At 25.5% G+C, this 23,072-nt stretch overlaps 1 protein-coding gene and 1 long non-coding RNA gene across 2 annotated transcripts; both read right to left on the bottom strand.

Moving 5' to 3' along the window:
* Window positions 1–17,640: 17,640 nt before the first annotated feature.
* On the bottom strand, window positions 17,641–18,807 carry LOC145843357 (uncharacterized). The gene is made up of 3 exons (XR_014370229.1): window positions 18,711–18,807; window positions 18,239–18,382; window positions 17,641–17,795 (listed from the first exon to the last, which is right to left on the bottom strand). It is a non-coding gene; the product is annotated as an uncharacterized LOC145843357 (long non-coding RNA).
* A 138-nt stretch (window positions 18,808–18,945) lies between these two features.
* On the bottom strand, window positions 18,946–19,812 carry LOC145843097 (uncharacterized). The gene is made up of 4 exons (XM_082950560.1): window positions 19,710–19,812; window positions 19,554–19,653; window positions 19,127–19,250; window positions 18,946–18,960 (listed from the first exon to the last, which is right to left on the bottom strand). Exons 1-4 carry the CDS (start codon window positions 19,792–19,794, stop codon window positions 18,946–18,948), a joined length of 324 nt encoding a protein of 107 aa, XP_082806686.1. The 5' UTR covers window positions 19,795–19,812.
* Window positions 19,813–23,072: the final 3,260 nt, after the last annotated feature.

The following is a 23,072-nucleotide window of genomic DNA, read 5'->3' as shown; positions in this document are numbered from 1 at the left end:
ATATGTGCTCATACTTTAGTTTTTAAAAATGATATTTTTTTTTAATTTGAAAAGATGTAAGAATTTATAAAAAGAAACTAAAAGTTTTTAAGAGAATATGTAGGTATACTTGGAGTAAGCAAATGGTACGTCTTTGGGCTTCAACTTTGTTAGGTAAAGTTTAAGCTGCAACACAGTTGAAAACGGAGTCTAGCAGCAATTGAATAAAGAAAAATAATTTTAGGGAACATAAATAAAACAAGGTTTCTTTTATGCTTATGTATTTCAGAATTCTCAAATGCATCAAGTTTGAAACTTTTTAGTTTAAAAATGACTAGAAATTTTGCAATAATATAATTCTTGTCAATAAGTAACTTACAAAAACTACTCTAAAATGCCTGAAGTACTTAATTATATTAATTGTTTTACCATTTTCCTTAACTATGGTAAATTGTTTATCAAAGTTAAGATTAGTTGTTTAAAAACTAAAAAAATTTCACTATTGTTTTTTTATAATCATAAATATCCTTGAAACCATTGCTTACAAAAAGTTTTGATTCCTAAATTCAAAATTTAATTATTGTAAAAAAAAATATATTTTTGTGTGTTCTTATCATATGTGTTCTAGCATTAAAAAGATTGTTAGAGGTTTCTTGAGGTATTTGACTCTAGTATTCACAAAATATTCGTAAAAACCAACTTTAAATTAAAAAAAAAAGCAATTTTACAAACAAAAAAATCATAATAAATAATGAGAACAATACTCTATCGAAAAAAAATGATTAAAAATATAGAAATGAGTATTTGATGTATATATGTGTAGTTGTTGCAAGCCTTAGTTTTATCATAAAATTAATATTGTTTTTTAATATTGTTTTGAACAGAAAATAAGAAAAAATTGGCCTCATTTAAACTTACATAATTTTTTAAATATTTTAAGCAGAAAAAATAAGACCAGTTTTGAAGAGAAGAAACCATTTTTTTCAAAATTGTAAATCTCTTAGTTTAATTTTCTAACCACTAAAACAGTAAATTACCACTTACCAGGCCACTTTGTGTTGTAAATTTAAAAATACATAGACATACCAAAATTAAGTAGTAATATGAAGACATAGTTATTACATAAGAGTGGGAAACAAGTTTACTTATAAAACAAACCATTGTATAAAAATTAAAATAACAAATAGTACAGCACAAAAACAACAAAAACCTAGTCAAGTTTAGAAAAAAAAAAGTTTGAGTCTCTCAAAGTAATATTAAATTTGCCAGTGTAAGAAGGAATTTTTCAAAAACTTTCAAGTAGCTTGAGTGTGTGGTAAACTGCTATAAAAACATCAGCTTTTCAGAGATAAAGCTCTTCAAGGTCAACTTTTATCTTGTCACAATGACATTAGAATATAATTGGGGTTCATTCCTAAATATTCAAATGTTTTAGTGGGGTATCATAAATACTCAGGTCAACTTAAAAATAATATAAACTGTGTTCAGGTCATTTTTAGACATATACAAATTTTTATAGATATTCAATTGAGTTACTTAGAAATAATTGTTGAATTGAGTTTTTAGAATTTTCTTTTCCGAAAAAGTGAACTGTTGTAACAGGATATCAAATTGCACTGGATAACTGTTTAAATTTTATGAAAAGTTTTGAGATAAAACCCTTGTTCATCCAAGCGTTTTAGAGAAAGCTCTCAAGGTCAAGTGTTATACTGATGCAACTTAAGATAAGTAAAAATTAAGAGCAGATAAGAAAGTCCTGATGTAATGTTGAACAAAGTTAAGAACATTGTTATATAAACCAGCCACAGAGAGTGGTGGGGCATTCTAGCCACAGCCTGCTGCAGTAAACCTGTCATTTGAGAAAAGACACTTAAATTGTTTTGTTGATTTGTGTAAAGTTTTTATTTAACAATGTTTTCTTCTCATAAATATTTTTATAACTTTATTTTCAAGCAGTTAGTTCTCATTTTAATTTAAACATTCTCAAAGTATAGTTACTGTTTACATTAAATTGTTGTGTAAAGTTTTCACCACATTTAAAGCATTTTCTAAATTTGATGTTCTTTACATATTTGTTAATGCTTGCAATTGTCCTTAAATACAACATATTCATTCACTTTCATACCTAGTTTTAGGAGAAGCCTCAAGTATTATAAGCTTTTAGTATAAGTAAGTTTACATTTAATTATTGTTGTTAGTTTGGTTGTAAATTACATTAGAACCCTACACTGTAAAAATATGCTAACTACATTCTAAAACAAAGTATATGTTTAAGTCTCTAATAAATTGGTTTGAGTTAATCAAAAGTATACATATTTGAAAAAATATGAACATTTACAACTATGGTCGATAAATTGGTGTGGAGAAAGTAAACCAGGCATGTAAAAAACACAATAAAGAAAATAATGAAATATTTAATGTAAAGCATTATTAAACTAAGCTAGAAGAAAAACTAAAGAAAATAAAGTAAAGCTTTGTGTTTATAAAACTTGAGAATGCATGTACTAATAAATATTTTAAGTTTTATTAAGTTTAAAAACAACTTAGACAGTCATAACATATGTAAATATATTATTCTTTGCTAATCGGCTTTGAAAAGAAAACAACAACAACTTGTGCTATAAAGTAACTTTTATTTAAGAGGGAAAAGATAAAAATTAAGATGTTGTATGTCACTAATAATTTTAGTTGTCTAATATATTGATGTCTCTTTTAGCGTTTTTTAGACTTTTGCAAGCAAGTAAATATCATTTAAATAGTTATAAATTAAATCCATAACATGTTACTTTGGAAGCTCATATGTATTAGTTGAAACTAAAGATATAAACTTTTTAAAGTTAAAAATACAGTAATTACCTAGGATGATGTTGCACCAGTATCAAACTGAAATTATATTGTATTTGATGTGTTTTCTAACCAGAATTCTAGGCAACAAAACAATGTTTTAAGCCTACTAAGTTTAATCTGAAAAGATACTTTGTTTTAAATAAAATATATAAATACATAATAAAATTAAATTTATTTATTATAAACTAAAATACTCAATTAATTTTAATTTACAATATCGTAATCAATATAAACTGTTGCATTAATGTAATTGCTTTATATTGTAAAATAATAGCAATAAAACATTTAAGTTTTATTAGTTTTTTATGATAAAAAAGTTTAATTTTATTTATGTATTTATGGATTATAAATTTTTAGTTTGAAGTTATGGCTAAAAAAGACATCAAATATGATATAATTTCAGCTTGATATTGGTGCAACATCATCCTAGGTAATTACTAAAAATACATCATTTAGGACATAAATAAATTTAAACAGATAAAAATTTAGATATCAAATTAAACAACATATCTGCAAATTTTATCAAGAGTTGTATGAAATAAAAGTTAAAAAGTACTAGCCTATATTTTTAAAATTCAACTAAACATACTTTTCAAATAAGTTCAAGAAGTTGTAAATTGAAAGTAGAGGAGTTGAAACCTTAAAAAAAAGTAATTTAGGATTTAACATTGAACAATATGTATGAAATTTTTAATGGTTGTGTAAAAAAACTGTACTAAAGTTACATACACAGTAGTTTAAAAAATTTGAGCTCAAGAATAGAGAGCTCTAAGATATAAAATCATTATAACATTGTTTTACATCTTGATTTATATTCCTGATCACTACTGTAAATAAGGTAACTTTATTGATCTAAGAAAAATCCCCTAGAAAGACCAATAAAAAACACCATTAAAAATGTGTAATTTAAAAGTTGTTTAAAAAAGTTAGTTCTTAACTGTAAACAATTATATCAGGAGTAAAAGAACTGGTGCTGAGGTATAGTTTAGCTCAGTGTAAATTTTATGTAAAATACATTGTTAAGGTTTTTAAATATTTGAAAAAAGATTAAAAATTCATTTCATATTGCTTCAAGAAATAGTGATTTACAAAGATTTGTGTTAAAGAAAAAAAGTAGTTTATGAAGTAGGAAAAATTGTTTTTGAATGGAATTTTGATAGTGAATTTTGGTATCCTGAAGTAATATAGATCAATTAAGTCATGAATAAAAATAGAGATTTATACAACGTTTTCGCCCATTGTAAATATGTAAATTTATAAAAACAATCAAATAAACTAATTAACTATTTGTTAATAATCTATATTTTATATAAGTTTGCTAAAGCTTTATCATCTTTTAATTTAGCTTATTATGATAACATTTAATTTGTTTAATTTGACTATTTTTTTAACTGTAAAAGAAGTTATAAAATTTATAATTTAGTAAAAACTTTTAAAAATAACGCAACTTGTAAGCAGAGAAAATACAAAAAATTAAACATAAAACCTTAATTACAAGTTAATGGCAAAATTGAATAGTATTTAAAAACAGGTTTAACATAATTTAAAATATAAAAAATTTCGAAATTTGAATATACGTTTTTTTTAAGGTCATGCTCAAGTAGTTATGTAGGGATTTGCTCTTAAAAATATTCTAATTATGTTTCAAAGTTAAGTGAAAACATAAATTCCTCAACACATAAATGTTAACAAAAAATTAAAGTTAACTCTAAGCTGAATAAAATCAAAATAAAGAACAACTCTGCTTGGAAAATCAGTTTAAAAAAATCAAAAACAAATCCAAAGTAGTTTGTTTATGGCTTACAGGCGTGCTGTGCTGTTTTAATTTATAACTTTTGACAAAATTAATTTAAGCTTAAACGTAAGTTAAAACAAACAAATGTTAAAATCCAAACTCATTTCTAGCCTTTTTTGGCCAGTGTTGAATATAATTATGTTCTTGTTTTTATTAAAGTTTTCACATTAAAAAATTTATTTAATGTGTTTCACCGACTAAATATACTTAATCTAAACCAAGCTTTAATAATTTAGATAAGTTTTTTTTACGGAGTGAAGCTGTGTGTGTACTTTAATTTGCATATAATTTGTTTACTGTGCACAGAAAAAATTACAAGAAGAAAAAATATTTTTCAACGTTTGGTCTTTTTCTGTATTAAAGTGCACAATAAAATCTATAACTAATGTCAAGTTTTTTATGACAATCGAACAAACCATAAAAATCACTGTGTTATGAATATTAAGTACTGATCTTTAAAATCTAGTGTGCACAGATTTTAACAGGCTTAAGACTACTACTGAGCTAGACAAAAAATATGTTTTTATAATACTTTTTTGCATTACACTAGCTTGTAATTGGTACTTAAACTTGTGTTATTGAAGGGTTATTTCAAAAAAGTTAACTAGTTCTATGCACGCATTTTAATAAAAAAACTATCAATTAGTGTAAACTACGTCTTAAATCTTAATCAAACGCGCCTAACTTTTAAACAAAATGTACGATAACAAATTTTGAAGACTTTAGAGAGAGTTACTTCGATAGCAAAGCTAAAACGTTTTAGCTTTCTATTTAGATCTGGGAATATATTCCTATACATACCCACTTCATACGCCGTGCCTGGTTAACGTATGATAATCAATAACTATTTTACATTATGTTCAATTCATTTAGCTGAATTATCAAAACCATAAGAAAAAAATAATTTATTAAACTCTATCTTTGAAAAAAATTGATAATATTTTTGTTATTATTAATTTATTTAATAACAAAAAAGACGCTCAAAGTATTTGATTACCTTTCGGTTATGATGTAACACACCTCTTGGATACCTTGTTTTACGTCTTGGTCCAGGACGTCTTGTTAACATTGTAGTGTTAAAAAAAATCGCATATTATCTAAAAATACATAGCTTTGATATTATCATTAAACATTTATTTAACCAACAGGCAAAAAACTATTGTGCTTTTTCCTTAAAAGAACAATGGTATCATTTTTTAAAGTTTTTATAAGAGTTACTTTTATTCAGATATAATTCTAAAAGCTTATTATTTTTCTTTTTATAATTTTAATCTACTCGAGTTTTATATTTGTTTTTCGCTATTTTTTTAGTTCAAGTTTTGATTTTTTTAAAACACTAGTATCACGTTCACGATAAAACATTAACAACTACATAAATGTTAATGAGAATAATTAAAATAATATACTCTATTTTAATGTTTTATATGTAAAAACTTATGATTTAGTAGTACAATAAAAGATACTTTGTTTTATTTATTTGTCAATTAATAAGCACTTAAATGGTAAACACTAGTAATTGAAAAGTATCACAAAGTTATATAACTGTAATAAAGATGAGGTATTTAAAGGATAATTAAATTTAAATTTAAGTTTAGCAAATTAAAACCTATTCTGATAACGGCTTAATAAAAAAAAACCACCTTCAGATAAGTCAAATCATTATTAAGAACTTAAATAATCTTTATAGATTTGATATATTTTCACTGTTTGCACTTTTCACAAAGCTCGTTGTAAAAATACAGTTCTATATTAGGTGATAAATAAAGTATTAATTTTATATTATATTTCATGAACTGTTATAACTAAGTAAAATTATTAAATTAGTGAAACTACGTTTTCTTAGAACGTAGTTTCAGTTAATAAAATAGATTTAAGGTTAAGTAATTAAAAAAATAGAGGAGTTGCAAAGTGCGTTGATTTATATTAGCAATTTTTATAAAGGTTCATTACAACTGATACTATAATGAACCTCTTGTTTATAAAATACATATGATAGACAAGTATTGATGAATCAAGAATTTTGGCTAAAAATGGTTTGTAAGCACTAAGTATTAGCAAATCGAAAACTCTAGAACTCCAAAAAATCCATATTTCTGTTCTTAATATATTTTTATGTTTATAACAAAAATTTACCATTCAAGATTAGAGGATGCAACAGTATCTAAGATTAAATTTCCAAAACGAATCAGTATTTTTTTCATTTTGTTAAATTCTAACAACTTTATTCACTTAGTTTTTAAATTTTATTTTTTTATAAAGCAGCTTACCAGATATTAAAATTCACTTACATCCGGGTATTATAAATTTAAGTCAGAAAACAGAATATAACTAACTAATCATGTCATACAACTAAAACTTTACATAATTCTTAAGTAATCAAAATAAATACAACCTTTAAGTAGTATAAAAAGTTTATTGAAATTAATTTAAAGAAACAAAATATTAAGACGGTATCTGCATAAACCAAAATAGTATTTAAAAAATTATAAATTAAGCATTCAAACACGATAAAAAGAATAATCGTTATCATAACTTTCAGTAATACGATGAAAATTTTTTAATGAATTTTAAACGTTGAATTAAAACACACAAGTTAAAGCCAATTACAAATTTTACAGTTTATATAAATTTGGAATGAAAACTTTCAATGAAAGAAAAAAAATCGAACCTCGGAATTTTATCAAATGTGGCATTGTGAACTTCGCATTTGTGCATTAATTTTTGCTCCATTCTTTGATAAATCTCGCACTGGTGTCCGCCATCTTTGATCTTCCAAAAGAAGGCGTGAACAAGGCAGCAGGTGTTCGTGCTCATGCAGCTCATGTAGGTACATTTCCCACTCCCACATACCTTCTCTGCTCTGCGCTTCATCGGAAATTTAAAAGGAGAACGAGTTAAATTAGTTTTGCGAATTGAAGCTGGTTTTTTAAAAGGGGAACTTGTGGTTTCAGGCCAGTATTTGGCCAAGCTCATTTCCACCTGGCCGTTATTTCTACTGAACTGCACGCCTTCCAAGACCAGATCGTCTCTGATGTGCTGGAAAAATTTCATAACTAACGGCAACTCACAGTCCATTAGTGGTAGTGTTTTACCTTTCCGATACATTTTTAAAATTTCGCCTATTGCTCTTACTTCATCTAAAAAGTCGGACAAATCAAAGCATTGATCGTGCTCAAATGAAATTCTTGGCTTTGTTGCCGGCACTGGATACAGCCGGTTGGTTTTGTCATAACTTTGAAGCTCGTTTTCAGCTGTCAAACTGTGAGATTCATCTTCGTTGCTAGGTTGCACTTTATGCTCTACATTGGTGCTCTCAGACAAGTTTTCTGCGTTGGGGCCTAAAAATTTTAGTGGCATTTACTTAAAAATTGTATTGCATTTATTTTTTTAAGTTGACTAACTCAAAGATAAGTCATTTAACAAAAAACAAAATAATATTGAATTTATTTGTACTTAGCTAAAACTTATTGTTAAAACTTAAGTTTCCTATCAGACCTGGTTATATTTTGTTACTATTGCAAAAAAACTTTTGGAGTGTAAACAATTGAAAAAATAAAATAAAGTTAGTAAATTACACAAAATTGATATTGTTTTTGATTTATACTTATTACTGTGTAGTATATTAATTTAATATTTATAACTACTATAATACTTTATCTAACCTGGCATTGTTCATATGGAATAAAAACTTCACAATTATAATGTAAGTTTCGAATGGTTTTTTACAATAACGTAAAAGTTACTTGTATAGGTTCTTATACCGTTATAGCTTATAAAAGTTATAATTAAGAAACACGTTTTTTAATACTATTAACATAAATATCTGTATAGTTATCAAAGTTTTATTTACTTAGTGTGAAAAATTGGGTTTTTTACTATTTATGAAAAAATATCATCGACTGAAAACTACATGAAAACAGATTGTTAATAAAATTTGATAATAAAATTAAAGTTTTTAAAAAAAAATCTTAATAAGTTTAAACTTTTTGTTTTGAGGGCAACAGTTAGCTGATCGTTGCTTTGGTACAAATAGAAATAAAAATAATTTAAGATATAACTTTAAAGTATATGTTTATTATTATTTTTCGTCAAAGATACACTTTGAAATTACAAGATTTTTCTCAGACTTAGTTTTTTGAAGTTTACTAAAATCTGCAAAAATAAAACAAGATATTTTTGGGTGTTGAACGATAAATAAGACAAGAAATTTTTAAAGCCGGTTTAATTTTTAAAGTAGGTACCGTTTGAATATTATAAACGAAGTAGAGTTTGTCTAGAAGTTTCATATAACTTATAGCTTCTACTAAAAGTTTCTGTTTAAGTCAAAAGTTAAATTTTAGTTAAATTTGTTGTTTCAAGTTTTTTATTGCTTAATATGTAAAGTATTTCAACTAAGTATGTGAACAAAACAATGTATTAGCTTGTAAAACTTGTTTTTTTAGTTTTGAGTGTATTAATTGTATAGGTTAATCTTTAAAAACTAAATCAAAACTATTGCAAAGTTTTAGGTGAAGTCTTTACTATAAAAACAAGTCATAAAACTTCTCACATACATATCCAATACTAATAAAGTCAAAAAAAATAGTTTTACAAAAAAGTTAAAACTATCAATAATTTTTTCATATGATAAGATGTCAAGTCACTTATTATAAACGGTTTACTATCATTTCTAACTCGCTATCATTTCTAACCCGATCATTTCTAACCCGATCACTTCTAACCCGATCATTTCTAACCCGATCATTTCTAACCCGATCATTTCTAACACGATCACTTCTAACCCGATCATTTCTAACCCGATCACTTCTAACCCGATCATTTCTAACACGATCACTTCTAACCCGATCACTTCTAACTCGATCACTTCTAACCCGATCACTTCTAACCCGATCACTTCTAACCTGATCACTTCTAACCCGATCACTTCTAACCCGATCACTTCTAACCCGATCACTTCTAACCCGATCATTTCTAACCCGATTACTTCTAACCCGTTAATTTCTAACCCGATTACTTCTAACCCGATCATTTCTAACCCGATCACTTCTAACCCGATCACTTCTAACCTGATTTAACCCTATCATTTCTAACCCGATCATTTCTAACCCGATCATATCTAACCCGATCATTTCTAACTTGATCGTTTCTAACCCGACGATTATCAATTCTATCTGTATTAATATGTTTATGTATTATTGTAAGAAATGAAGATTTGTTAAAAAAAATAATAATTTCAACAAAGTTGTTTTATTTTATCAAATTTAGTTTATTTTGTTTAAAGTAAAACTTTATGTTTAGATAGCTTTAATAAAATTCGATTTTTGATGTTTATTGTTATTGGAAGTTTTTTTTTTCTCTACGCTATACCCACACATAAAAATCTGGGCAGCTTAAACTAAATAGCACATAACAAAGAGACTAAAATTTATATATCTTAAAATCAATAACTACAGTTTTGTCTATCTTTTTAGGTTAACAGCAAAAAAAAATCAACACTTAGTATAACTCTAATTAACTTATTTATGATTCGAAGGAGAAATTTCCAACAAATTTAGTTTTAATTTTATAATAAGCAACTTAAATATCAACTCTTTCAACGATCAGTAAGTTCCAATAAAACAAAACACAGCTGCACAATCTTTTATTTTAGATTTAACTTCAAATTCTTTTCAACAAACAACCTTCTCTGCAAAATTCAGCAATACATATTGAGACAATTTAGTAAATTTTTTCTATGATTTTAGTTCAGCAATCAGCAAAATGGTCTGAATCACGCACTTCTACATTAAAATAAGGTTCAGTATTACTTTTATGAATTTCATTTAAAATGTACTACAGTGTCAGAATTCAAAGAAACTACAAAAACTTGTGAATAAAACTTCTTCTTTTTTATACATCTACCAGATTTTCACATTTTAACATTTAGAGTTAGGTTCTGCACATTTGTGCAACCGTTTGGTATTTCATTTTTTTTTATCATTTTTTTTTATAGCTTTGCCAAAGCATAATCAAAAAATTTAAATACATTGACTAACCACTAAGCTTAAAACCTTAAGTCCAAAGCACATTAATTATACAAGTCAAATAAATATTTATCGGAAACATTAAAAAATTATTTATTATTTACATAGGAAAGGCAATTATAAAAAAATCAATCTATAGAATAAACAAAATCCTACATATTAAATCAGTGGTTCATAAGTATAAAATTTGTTAAATTACTGATAGTTTCTAATATAAACTATCTTATCTTAATCAAGTAAGCTTTAATCAAATTTGTTCAACTTTATGTAAAGATTAGTTTTGTTTAAAAGCTAACTCCACATTTAAACTGAAAGATATTTATGACTACATGCATTTTTCGATTTATTTTCGTGGTAATTAATTATTTTGTTAGGGTTAAAAAATTAATTATAAATTAACTGTAGTTTTTAGTTTTAAAAGCATTAGGAAAAGTATAAGTCTTCTGAATTCTAAAGATTAAATAATAAGTTTTGATAGTCGTCAATGTAAGAAATATAATGAGCATTGCAGCGGTTAAAGACTATTCTTTACTTTTTCTTGAAGAGATTCTATATGGTTAGTATAAATTTGAAGTATGGAGACCAGATTGGCAAGTTGCATTCAAATTTAGGGCAAATTTAAACAAAATACCATTTTTTAAGAGTATTAGTATGAGTATATATGAAACTTAAAATAATACAGTTAATAAAATTTAGTAATCGTAATTAGTATGGTAATTTAATTTAAAATTATCATCATTAAATCATAAGTTCTTAAAACGAAAGTGTATACTATTTAACACAAAGTAAAAAGTAAAGGTAAACGTTTATTTTTTTTATAAATAGACTTTGTCATTTACTAGAACTTAAATTAGATTATCTTTCTTTTAGCCAATGGTGAATTATATCTAAAGATTAAATAAGAAATGTTATATAATAAACTTAAATATAAAAGTTAAGTGTCGAAAACTTACTATTTTGATTTTTTCATATTTCCTTAAAAGTATGTTGTATATAGAACAAAAAAAAATTTACATCTTTAATAAAAATTTAAAAGTTTTAAAATTTTAAAATTGCAAAAATAATTTTACACGATTAATAGTAACTTCTTTAGTATTTTCTTGATATCTTTTAAAAGTTATTATTTTACAGATTTCCGAAAACAAAAAGACTTTAGATTATTTAGGGATTATTATATAAGAATTATAAATATAAGTTAATAGATTTGTTTATACAGCTCAAAAAATGAGGTAAACAAAATAAATTAATATTATGTCAAGTTAAAACTAAAATAAAAAATTATACAAAAACTATTTTTAAGATAACACATTAAATCATTATGTTTTAAAAAAATTAACAATTGAAATTATTTAATTAGTTTAATTACTTTATTTAGATTTGTTGGTTTTTGCATTAAGTTCTTAAAACAAATAAATGTAAATAAACAAGTAAAAAAGGTTAGAAACGATCGGACTAGAAACGATCAGGATAGAAGTGATCAGGTCAGAAGTGATCGGGTTAGAAGTGATCGGGTTAGAAATGATCGGGTTAGAAATGATCGGGCTAAACTTGGTTAGAAATAATTGGGTTAGAAGTGATCTTGATAGAAACGATCGGCTTAGAAGTGATCGGGTTAGAAATGATTGGGTTAGAAATGATCGTGTTAGAAGTGATCGGGTTAGAAATGATCGGGTTAGAAGTGATCGGGTTAGAAGTGATCGGGTTAGAAATGATCGGGTTAGAAATGATCGTGTTAGAAGTGATCGGGTTAGAATTGATCGGGTTAGAAGTGATCGGGTTAGAAGTGATCGGGTTAGAAATGATCGGGTTTTAAGTGATCGTGTTAGAAGTGATCGGGTTAGAAGTGATCGGGTTAGAAGTCATCGGGTTAGAAATGATCGGGTTAGAAGTGATCGGGTTAGAAATGATCGGGTTAGAAGTGATCGGGTCAGAAATGATAGCGGGTTAGAAATGATCGGCTCCCATTATAAACAGTTTAATCGAATTTCAGTATACTAATTGTCATACTAATGATTTGCAACAAACATTTTTTAAAGAAACTACTGCTAGATAATTAAATATTTGAAATTCAAAAAAGATATTTATACATATGTTTTACTGAGTAGACAATGTATTAAATTTAGCTGTCGCAAATTTAAAAAAAGCACAACAGTTATTTGAAACCGTGAAACTAAAACAAATGCTTCTTACCACTTTTAAAACTTACCTGGTGTATTTAGAATTTTTAAAGCTTGCGAAGTTTTTAAAAGCTAAGGTTCTCTAGAACAGCTACAAATTAATAAATAAAAACTTGATTTCTACACTACTTTAAATTTATAATATTTGCTTGGTAAATTATATAAAAAACTTAAATAAGTGTTCCCGAAGCAAGTTATCAGACTTTTGAACTTTAAAGATCGGAGTTGGTCATTTGAAAAAGCTTATCAAAATACTTAATAACTTTTACACCAGTTTAACGCATGTTTTTACTGACTGCCGTGTTGACAATCTACATACTTTTTATTTTAATTGCTTTTACACTTAAAATAGCCTTTAATGTATTTTCATTGAGAAACAAAATTTAAACACTTGAATGAATGCTAAAAAAGTTACTACAAATTTTATCACAAAATTTAAAGAACTAACAAGATTAAAGAAACTTTTTTAAATTAACAGTTAGCTTTTAAATAACTTGGTACAAATTTGTATATCTTTTTCTGAATAATCAAGGTTCAATTTTATGTCAGACTTATTCCTTAAATACCTTGACTTAACTTATGTAAGGAAACTGTTTTTTTTTTGACCAAGAAAAACTTGCTCATGTACTTTAAAAAAAAAGCGGAGTTTAACTACAGATTTAAATGTATTTTTGTTTGTTATATGACGGAAAAAAGACAAAATTTTGAGCAATTTAATGAACCATATTTTTGTTGATAAGCTTAAACAGTACAATATGTAGTTATAGCTAGTGGTATAGTTTAAAAGTGTATCTTTAAATGGTATATGCCCATAAGTATGATAATAGACATAAAACATATTGTTAACAAAAACATTACATTTTTTATCATTTCATTGTTTTAAGAATTGATTGGATTAAATAGCGTATACAGAATAAAAACTATTATCTTATATATACTTTCTATCTAACATAAATACAAACGACTAAACGAAATATATTATAGACTTACATAATGTTTTCAATTATTAAATATTTCGACCAGTACTTATTAAAGATAACATACAATTTTTACTTTAGTAAAACATTAAGTTATACAAAAAAATGAAAGATATATTAAGTCTAGAAATTATCAATTGTTTTCCGGTAAATTAAATACTTAATAGTCAGTGTCAGAGTTGGTAAAATGCTAATAGTTACTATGGTAATTCAGCAATGAAGCGTATTAACTTTGGTTTGTTTTAAGTTAGTAATTTCACGCTCGAGTAAACAAAGCAGAGCTTTTTAACATGTCTGGTCAGTGTTTATTGAAAAAAAATTAATAAATTTTATAATTTTTTAAAGTAATTTTGCTTATCGGTTTACTTACTAAATGAGTACAGTTTTTTAAACGAGCAAACAATTATAGCCATTTAACTTTTAAAACTTTATTTTAGTTTATCTGCCTAAGTAAAGGGTCGGCAGGAATGTGGTGATTACGGGCCAAATTTAGAAAATAAAAATTATAGGCTACAATTGTATTTTTAGAATTAGTTTCTACTCTTCCTAACAGAATCGAAAAATCTGGTATTTCAAATTCCCTGTGAACCCGGTCCACATCTAAGACCTTTTATTTTCTTTTTGCTCTTCGTTTAAAATTGAAGAATATTTAGTTTAAGTTTCAAAATTTTATTTTTCAGGCCACATTTGCATGATTAAGGGCCGCAGTTTGCCGAACCCTGTCTTGCACAATGCCTTTAGTTTGTACCAAAGTAGTTCTATATAAATTAGACGATAATTATAAATTTAAGATAATTATTAAAATTTCGCAGTATGACGTGAAAGCTAACGTTAGAGACGATAGTGACTGTTGTATCTTATAACTGTATATCTTGTTTCATCTAAAAGTTTAATTTTTTTAGTTATTAAAATAAAAAACATATACATAAACTAGCTTGATAATAAAAGTCTACAGTATCTTTTTTAAACATGTTAAACATATTTAAAAGCAACACAAACATTTTATATACTTCATTAATAAAAAAACATAGTAGCACAATTTAAAGTACAAAAATTAAACTTGTTTTAGGTTTTTATCTAAGTTTCGATTAAAGCATCATTTAAAGATGAAAAATTATAAAACATTAAATTTGTTTGTATAAGTATAATAGTGTTTATTTTTTGTAAGTTTACATTAAAAAAAAGTATTGAAAATTTGAAAAACTAGAATTTTTTTTCATCGCTTACTCAAACTTTTTAAACAAGTTAAATTTATTTTTACTGAATTAGCTAAATCTTAAGTAAACTGCGTTAACGTACTTTTAACGTAACAATTGTAAGTATTTACTTAGTATCAAAAAAATCCATAAAAGTTTAAACTTTGTTAAAAGTACAGGTGTTTATTAATAAACAATAAAACACGTATTTCTTAATTATAGACCTTGATAGTAAGGAAATGTTTAATTAGTTATATAAGTAACTTTTACACCACTGTTAAAGGCCATTCAATACATCTATTTTTACTAAAGAATCTTTCAATTCAGTGGAATAATGGCAGGTTAGATAAAACAGTATGTTAGCTGCATATAATGTAGAGTAAGTAGTATAAATCAAATGTTTAAAGTAACCTGATTTTTACGATAAACTTAAAGTTTAAACTAACTAATTTTTCTGATTCAAACTCTAAAATACTCAAAAAAAAGTTTGTTACAAAAGAATTTTCTAAAAAATATTAATGATTAACATACTCCATACAACAGTGTTTTATACAAGCTTATGTAGGTGTATTAATCATTGACTGAATGTTTCCACTTTAACTTTTGATTTGATAATCTATATTTGCATAGACAAAGTCTCCTTAAAATAAACCTACATACGTTCGATTGTAATCGTAATTTAACTAAATTTTTTCAGACTTCAAAGCAGAAAACTTTTCTGAGAGCTTCAATCCAACAGATAAAGTTCAATCTTACAATGGAGCTAAATCTCTTTATTTGACATCTGAAAACGAACTCCCAGATTATGAAGATATCAACAGACTGTATCCAATGCCAGCTCAAAAGCCAAAAATTTCAAAAAAACATAAAAAATGTTTTAGCTTGGCCAATTTTCTAGATGAAGTAAAAGATGTTGGTGAAATTTTAAGCAAAAGTACCGAAGGTATTAACATAGTTTTACAAGAATGGGAATTCCCCTCTATTGCGAAATTCTTCCAACATATCGTAGACGATCTGGTCTTGGAAGGCGTGCAGTTCAGAAGAAATAACGGCCAGGTGGAAATGAGCGCGTTTGAACGGTTGCCAGAAACCACAATAAGGTCCTCTTCTCAAAAACTAACTCTCCCTGAAATGCATCAAACTAAATCAATTCGTGCTCCTTTGAAATTTCCGATGAAGCGCAGAGCAGAGAAGGTTTGTGGGAGTGGGAAATGTACCTACATGAGCTGCATGAGCACGAACACCTGCTGCCTTGTTCACGCCTTCTTTTGGAAGATCAGAGATGAAGGACACCAGTGCGAGATTTATCAGAGAATGGAGCAAAAATTAATACACAAATGCGAAGTTCACAATGCCACATTTGATAAAATTCCGAGATTTAGCTCTTTTTCGTTCTTTGAAAATTTACATTCAAGTTTTGTTTAATACGTAAAATGTGTATGTAACTTAAATTGTATGTATTTGATTGTTAAAAGTTTAATTTATATTTGTGACACCGTAACGGTTTTATTGTGAATTTACTTTTCTATTTGTTTGAAGATTCTATAATTCTTGTAGTGTTAAAAAAATACCTCGTTTTATGTTTCTATCGTTTCGTAGATTAAGTTATTGATATTAATTTGAAAATAAAAAACTATTAACAAGTTCTCAGTTGTTACATTTGTACTACTTATGTAAGGTTTAGGAAAAATTAAGAATTAGAATTGGTGTATATGCTGGAGTTAAGTTTAAAAGTATATTCTTTTCATCGGTTTGTTTGCCATTTATTATTTAGTAAAACATTATGTTTTAAATTTAAGACCTTTTGTATAATTACGAAAAATAAGTAAATAAAAATGGTAAATCTCTACAAAAATCCGGTAATCAATTTAAAATTAAATGCGAATTGGCATCTGTTTATTTGGTGTTTAACTTGAGATATAAACAAGGTTTTAAATATAACAATCTAAATTAAAACGTACTTGTATTAATTTGTTTTAAATTCCTAGTCTCAATAATAGTATTTATACAACGCTTAATTTTCTTATAGATTTTTTATATAAACTAGATTTCAATGCAATATCTATGCTCCGCATTGTAAGACTTTTAAACAAAAAAGGAGTGAAATATTTTTGCTATTTTATTTCTTTTCGGTTTAGTTAACAAAAGCAATATTCTCTGGCCTGTACTGTTACGTAATCTTTTATAAAAGTATTAAGATGTGGTGGCCTAAATTTCAAACTATATCTGTGTTAAGTCACCTGCGAAACTTGAACATAGTGAAACCAAATTTATGAACACAACATATTGCACGTCATTGTAACTAGTTCGTTTCAACTGTTTATAAATTAAGCTTTTATAATATTTTTAATGTAATTACTTAACTTATAATTTCATTCGATTTTGAACTACTAGTATTTGTGTACCAGAGAATTTAATATGTCATTAGAAATAGAATATATAACTTGTAAGCAACGTAACATTTATCCACTTTAACTAGTTTAAGTTCTAACACTAGTTTAGTTTAGCAACTTTATAGCTTAAAACAACAAAACAACATTTTTATAAAAGTATACGATTAATACCAATATCAACTTTATTTTAGTTTAATTAGCATAGAAAACAGTAATGAAAATTAAAATGGCAATTAAAAGATCGAAGGTTTATACATGACTAAAAAAAGTCCATTCAAAATCAATAAAACAAAATTGTAAGGTTTTCACATTGGTATAAACATTAACTATCATTAGTTATCCGAGAATTTCGTTTAAATTTTTTTCATCCAATAACTTCTGAACTTCCGGTTTAACTATAGCACAAATCTGTTAATTTGAAGTATAATAATAAGTATTTAAGTTAAAATGAAAATTATTTTTTGTTTTATTTTAAATTTAGTTAATTTAAAACCTTTATACAATGCATTCTATATCAAGTAAATTCAAATAAAGATAGTTTACTAAACAAAATGAAACCTTAAGTTTTACAATTTAAAATAACGTGTACAAAACAATGAAAAACTGTAAAGTAAATAATTACTCTTTTAAAACTTGCTTTAGGCTAATATGAAACACAGTGACTGTAAAGTGAAACTTGTTACTTTATAGTAGTTCACTTTAAACAAATAGTTTTTTGTTTAAATAACTTTTGTTTCAGCTTTATTAAAGTTGCATCGATCTATATAAAAATAAAAGTTAACTAGCTTTAAAGTTTTTTGAAAAATTATAGTTTTTTAAATAGTAAAATATTTTTTTTATTAATAACAAACTTCTGTTTGTGACAAACGGTTAGCTATTGCTTCGTAGTATTGATCGAAGAAATGTGTGAGAAAATTTTGTAAACCAGAATCTCCTTCTAGTTTTACACTCAAAAGATAATCTTCAATAACCACATTGCATGTAGTTACTTCAGCCTAGTTAAAGCATGTTTAATATATAAAGAATAAACAGAATGAAATTTTTTTTTAGGTATTTCTATGTCCATGTGCTATAAGTATTACAAAAAGTTTTTTTTAATTAACTGTAGATTCAGATAACTAAAAAAAATCATCTGAATAGATAATTGTTATACAGTGTTTTTTATAAGAATTTAAAATTCAAACAAAAAGCATATATGATCAACCTTCGTATCATTACTAAAAGTTTTTATCCTATATTAATAGTTTTACTGCATATAAAGCATTGTAATTTTAAAAGGTAGCAGACTTAACAGACAGTTTATAAAAAATAAACTCAACTAACTTTGGTCTGACCGTCAACTTTTTTAATGGTTACGTCATAATTTGAAACTTTTAAACTGTTTATTTTGCCTACTGTATGCGCAGATGCTTCTTTTAAACTGTATTTTAATTGTTTTTTATTTAGTTATTATACTTAACATTTTAAAATGATAAAATAAAATTATTATTTTAAATCGTAAAATAAACAACAGACTTATTTAGCTGTTTTTTTTACAGTTGTAACTTGTTGTAGTTCATTAAAAAGTTGTTATCTTGAAATTTTGTTAAAATAACTTAATTTAATTGTAGTTATAAATGTTTTTTTGTTATAAAAACAATAAATTTAAAACTAAAACTTAAATCATTACACGCTTTTTAATAAATATTACACTTATAATTTACGTTGTTTATCAAGTTAATACAAATATATAAAATAACAAGCTTCTGTTTAGCAGTTGCATCCGCTTCAATAATTCCATTTACGCCACCTAGTCGCACTTTATAACCTCCATTAACATTGAGCAGCTTCATAGAATCAACATTGAATTTAGCAACTTTTATGCTGATTTTAAATAATTTTCACTCTTATGTGTTTAAAATAATAAAAATACATATTATATTAGTGTTATAGTTCATTAATATTTCTTTAAATCTTGTTTAAAGGTTATATGCATTGAGTAGTTTCAAAACATATTAAATTTTTTTTTTTAATTTTACTACTATTTTATGTTGACGTTAGATATTAAGAAAATATTTTATTTTCTTTTAGAAAATAAGTAATTGTTTCTGTTCTATACTGTTTAAAGTGCTTTATTATTCAAAGCTCTTAAATACAAAATCTTTATTAATAAAACAACTAACTAACTTTTCAAACGATAATTTATAATCTCCAGCTTCTTGTTGTATATCAGTGAGTTTCAAGTTCTCAACAACATTTGATATTTCATTTGCAGCATCATCAGTCACTATTTGATATAACAGTTAGTATTTAATCAAAAGTCAAATGATTAAAAATACTTACACAAATCGACAGAATTTCCAATTGGTTTTGCATGGACATACAAAAAAAAAGAAATAAAAAATAGATTTTTAAGTGAGTACTTCATTATGGAGTGCTAGCTACGATACTTAGATTTAATACTTTTTATTAATCTACCAGTTTATATACAACCTTACTTCAAAAGTAAAATTTTGTAGCCAAAGGGCTTTAAGTTTATGCGTTTAAATTAGTATGTTATTGTGGTTACATATGTATGTAATTACCAATGAGAAAAAGTTTTGTTATAGTCATTACGATGAAAAAACATTTTTGAAGTAATAATATAGCCCAATTTTCAATATGATTAAATTTTTTACATGATTGAAAATTGGTAAAAAATACGCCGCCTAAAGCTGTTTGCCTTATACTGTTTCACGACTAAAGATAATTTAAACGGTTTTCGGATATTATTTTTGCTTAAATTTAGTTTTCTAGCTTTTCTTAATTTAATTCTTGTTTTAATTTAGCTAGCGATATAAAAATAATTCAAGTTTTTTATGTTGATAATGTACTCTGAATTTTAATAAAAGTAATATAATTTTACAACTACCATAAAACTAAATGATCAACAGCAATTGGTTTTATTGCATACTTCTTTTTTTGATAATAAAAATTTCAAAAACCTTGTTACTTTGAAATATTATTTTAATTGTTCATTAGAAAGCTTTTTTGACATTAACATGTTTTAAAACTAATTACGGGTAAAGTTAGTCAATTTATTATCTATACACAACTAAATAACTTTCTAGCAAAACATTTTAGCGCTTAATTTTATATAAAAAGCTTAAATACTTTATGTTTCTCAGTAACAGTTTTCTCAATTGTTGTTTTTACTTAACTTAAACAGATAGTAACTTTATTTTTAGCTATTTTGATCGTCGTGATGAAATATTTCTTGTGATATTAACTCATGACCTAAACGTGATACTTTTAAGATAACCATTGAAAGGTTTACTGTTTTAACTTATTTGAACTACAACAACTTTATAAATAATATTTAACTTTAAAACAGTAATATTTTCTTAACAATATAATCGTAATAATTAGCTTTAGACTTTTCAGTTAAATTTAAAGTTCGAAGTTTTAAAAGTAGTGTTTTTAAACAAAAAAGGATAAATGCTCTAAAAACATTATTTTTATTTAAAAAAAGTAGGTTTGGTGGATGATCAATATTTACATCTAAACTGTGTTTAAAGTCGCATTTAATATATCCTTCTACTCAATCTGTAAAACATTATAAGGGTAATTTCAGAAACATAAAGTATCTGAAAATTTGGTTTAGTCTTTCTAATACTATACGGATAAATATTCATTTTCATTACTACATAATATACCATTTTTAACTTGAGCTACTTTGTTGATAACCATAATCATTAAGAAATATTCAAAATGCGCTTGTAATATCTATAAGATACTGAACATAATATGTGTAAAACTTATCATAACACCCATTTTCTTATTTTTCTCATATTTACTTATTTTTTGACCTAACGACTGCTTCACGTTTTGTTAAATTGTTTTTAAACGTCAAAAAAGTGCTCAAAGAGTCAATTATAAGAACCCGATGTATAAAAAACCCTTTTGGTTATTGAGTAATACACTACTGGTACATTAAAATATACAGTAACCTCTCGCTTATTTACGCACATTGTGTCCACAGAAAAAGTGCGTAATGAAAAGAGAGATCGTAAAGAAACGAGAGGTACCAAATTAACTCACTATAATGGCTGTTTTTTAATATTGCTTCTATTTAAAAGCAGACTGGGCACTTTCCAACTTTTAAATATTTGTTTACTTTATTTATAAATATGAAAATTAACAGATAAAACTACAGATATATTAAAAAAAGGATTTGAATTTCTATAAAATAATAATACGAGTAGAAATAATTTTCCTATTTTAATAACAAGTAGAAAATATCTTTATCTTTATTTGTATGTGACATTTATAATCTATTCTACTTAGCAAATTCAATTTATAATTAAGCATTTCTTTACAATCATAAAATGGTGTTTATTAATATATAGGGCAAGACTGCTGTATTATTTCTTTGTGTTTTAAACTCTCATTATTTCATTATACTTTCATTATTAAACACAGTCATGTTTATTTCAGAATTTTATTTTAATCTTTTATTATTAACAAAATTTCTGATATACTGAGGTATGACTAAATGTTTATCAATTAGTCAAGGAACATAAATTTACAAAGTCTAAAGATATAGAGAGGTGTGTTAGCATTAAAAAACATATTTTAATCAAAAAATATACATTAAACCTAGTTTGCGCAATATTAAAAAAAACTATAAATTTTATTTTCTGAATTTTATAGAATTCTGAAATGCGTAACTAAACGAGAGTGCGTAACGTCACGAGTGCGTAAAGATCCGAGAGGTTACTGTATATACTTTAAACCTATGTCTTGCATAAGGTTTTAGATTTGTAATTTGAAGATAATGCCTTGTCTAGGGAAATACATATAAAACACTTATTATCATACTAAGGGTTTACTTTTACTTACGTAGTAAAAAATAGTTTATTTATAACAAAGCTAGCTTGGTTTGAAAAGTCTGCGCTATAACATTGTATACATTTATATTAAATTATTTTAGAATCAATAACAGATGTTGTATATAATTCATAACTTAAAACATAAAAATTAAAGTTCGTTTAGAGTTCTATTAAGTTTTCGTAAATAAATCTTAGTTTCAATAAATACAATAGTAATTAGTTTTTAATAAACGTATTGGCATTTATTCTCCTAGACTTTTATAAGAGTTTATAAGAAAAACTATAGCGACTTAAATTCTTAAACTAACTATATTTTATCTAATCTTAATTTAAAGTTTATTTTTTAAGTTTTCTTAAATTAATTTAAGTAATAAAGGTATTAAAATTTTTGTATATTATAAACAACGCTATACATGTAACTTCAGTACTAAATATTTACTAAAACTTTGTAACCTACTTAAACATTTTAATTTGTGTTATACAGATTTTTGAAATTTAGTTATTTTTATAGAAAAATTATACAATACAATATGATAGTAGAACATTATAAAAAAAAACCGTTATATCTTATTACAGAAAACTTTTTTGGGAGCCCTAATGTGAGTGATGAAGTTCAGTCCTAAACGAAGCTAAATCACTTTATTTGAAATTTGAAAACGAATTTCCAGATTATGATGAAATAATCAGAATGTGCCCAGTACCAGCTCCAAAGCAAAAACTTTCATTTGAAAATGATCAATGTTTTGATATGGCCGATTTTCTAGATGAAGTGAAAGCAATTGGCGAAATTTTAAACAGGCATCGAAAGGCACAAGACTAACACTAATGGAATGCG

This window comes from Thalia democratica, chromosome 8 (assembly GCF_965202585.1).
Source record: "Thalia democratica chromosome 8, ktThaDemo2.hap1.1, whole genome shotgun sequence".
Taxonomy (NCBI): Eukaryota; Metazoa; Chordata; class Thaliacea; order Salpida; family Salpidae; genus Thalia; species Thalia democratica.
Note: the sequence above shows the minus strand (reverse complement) of the source record. Positions and strands in the feature narration are given on the sequence as shown.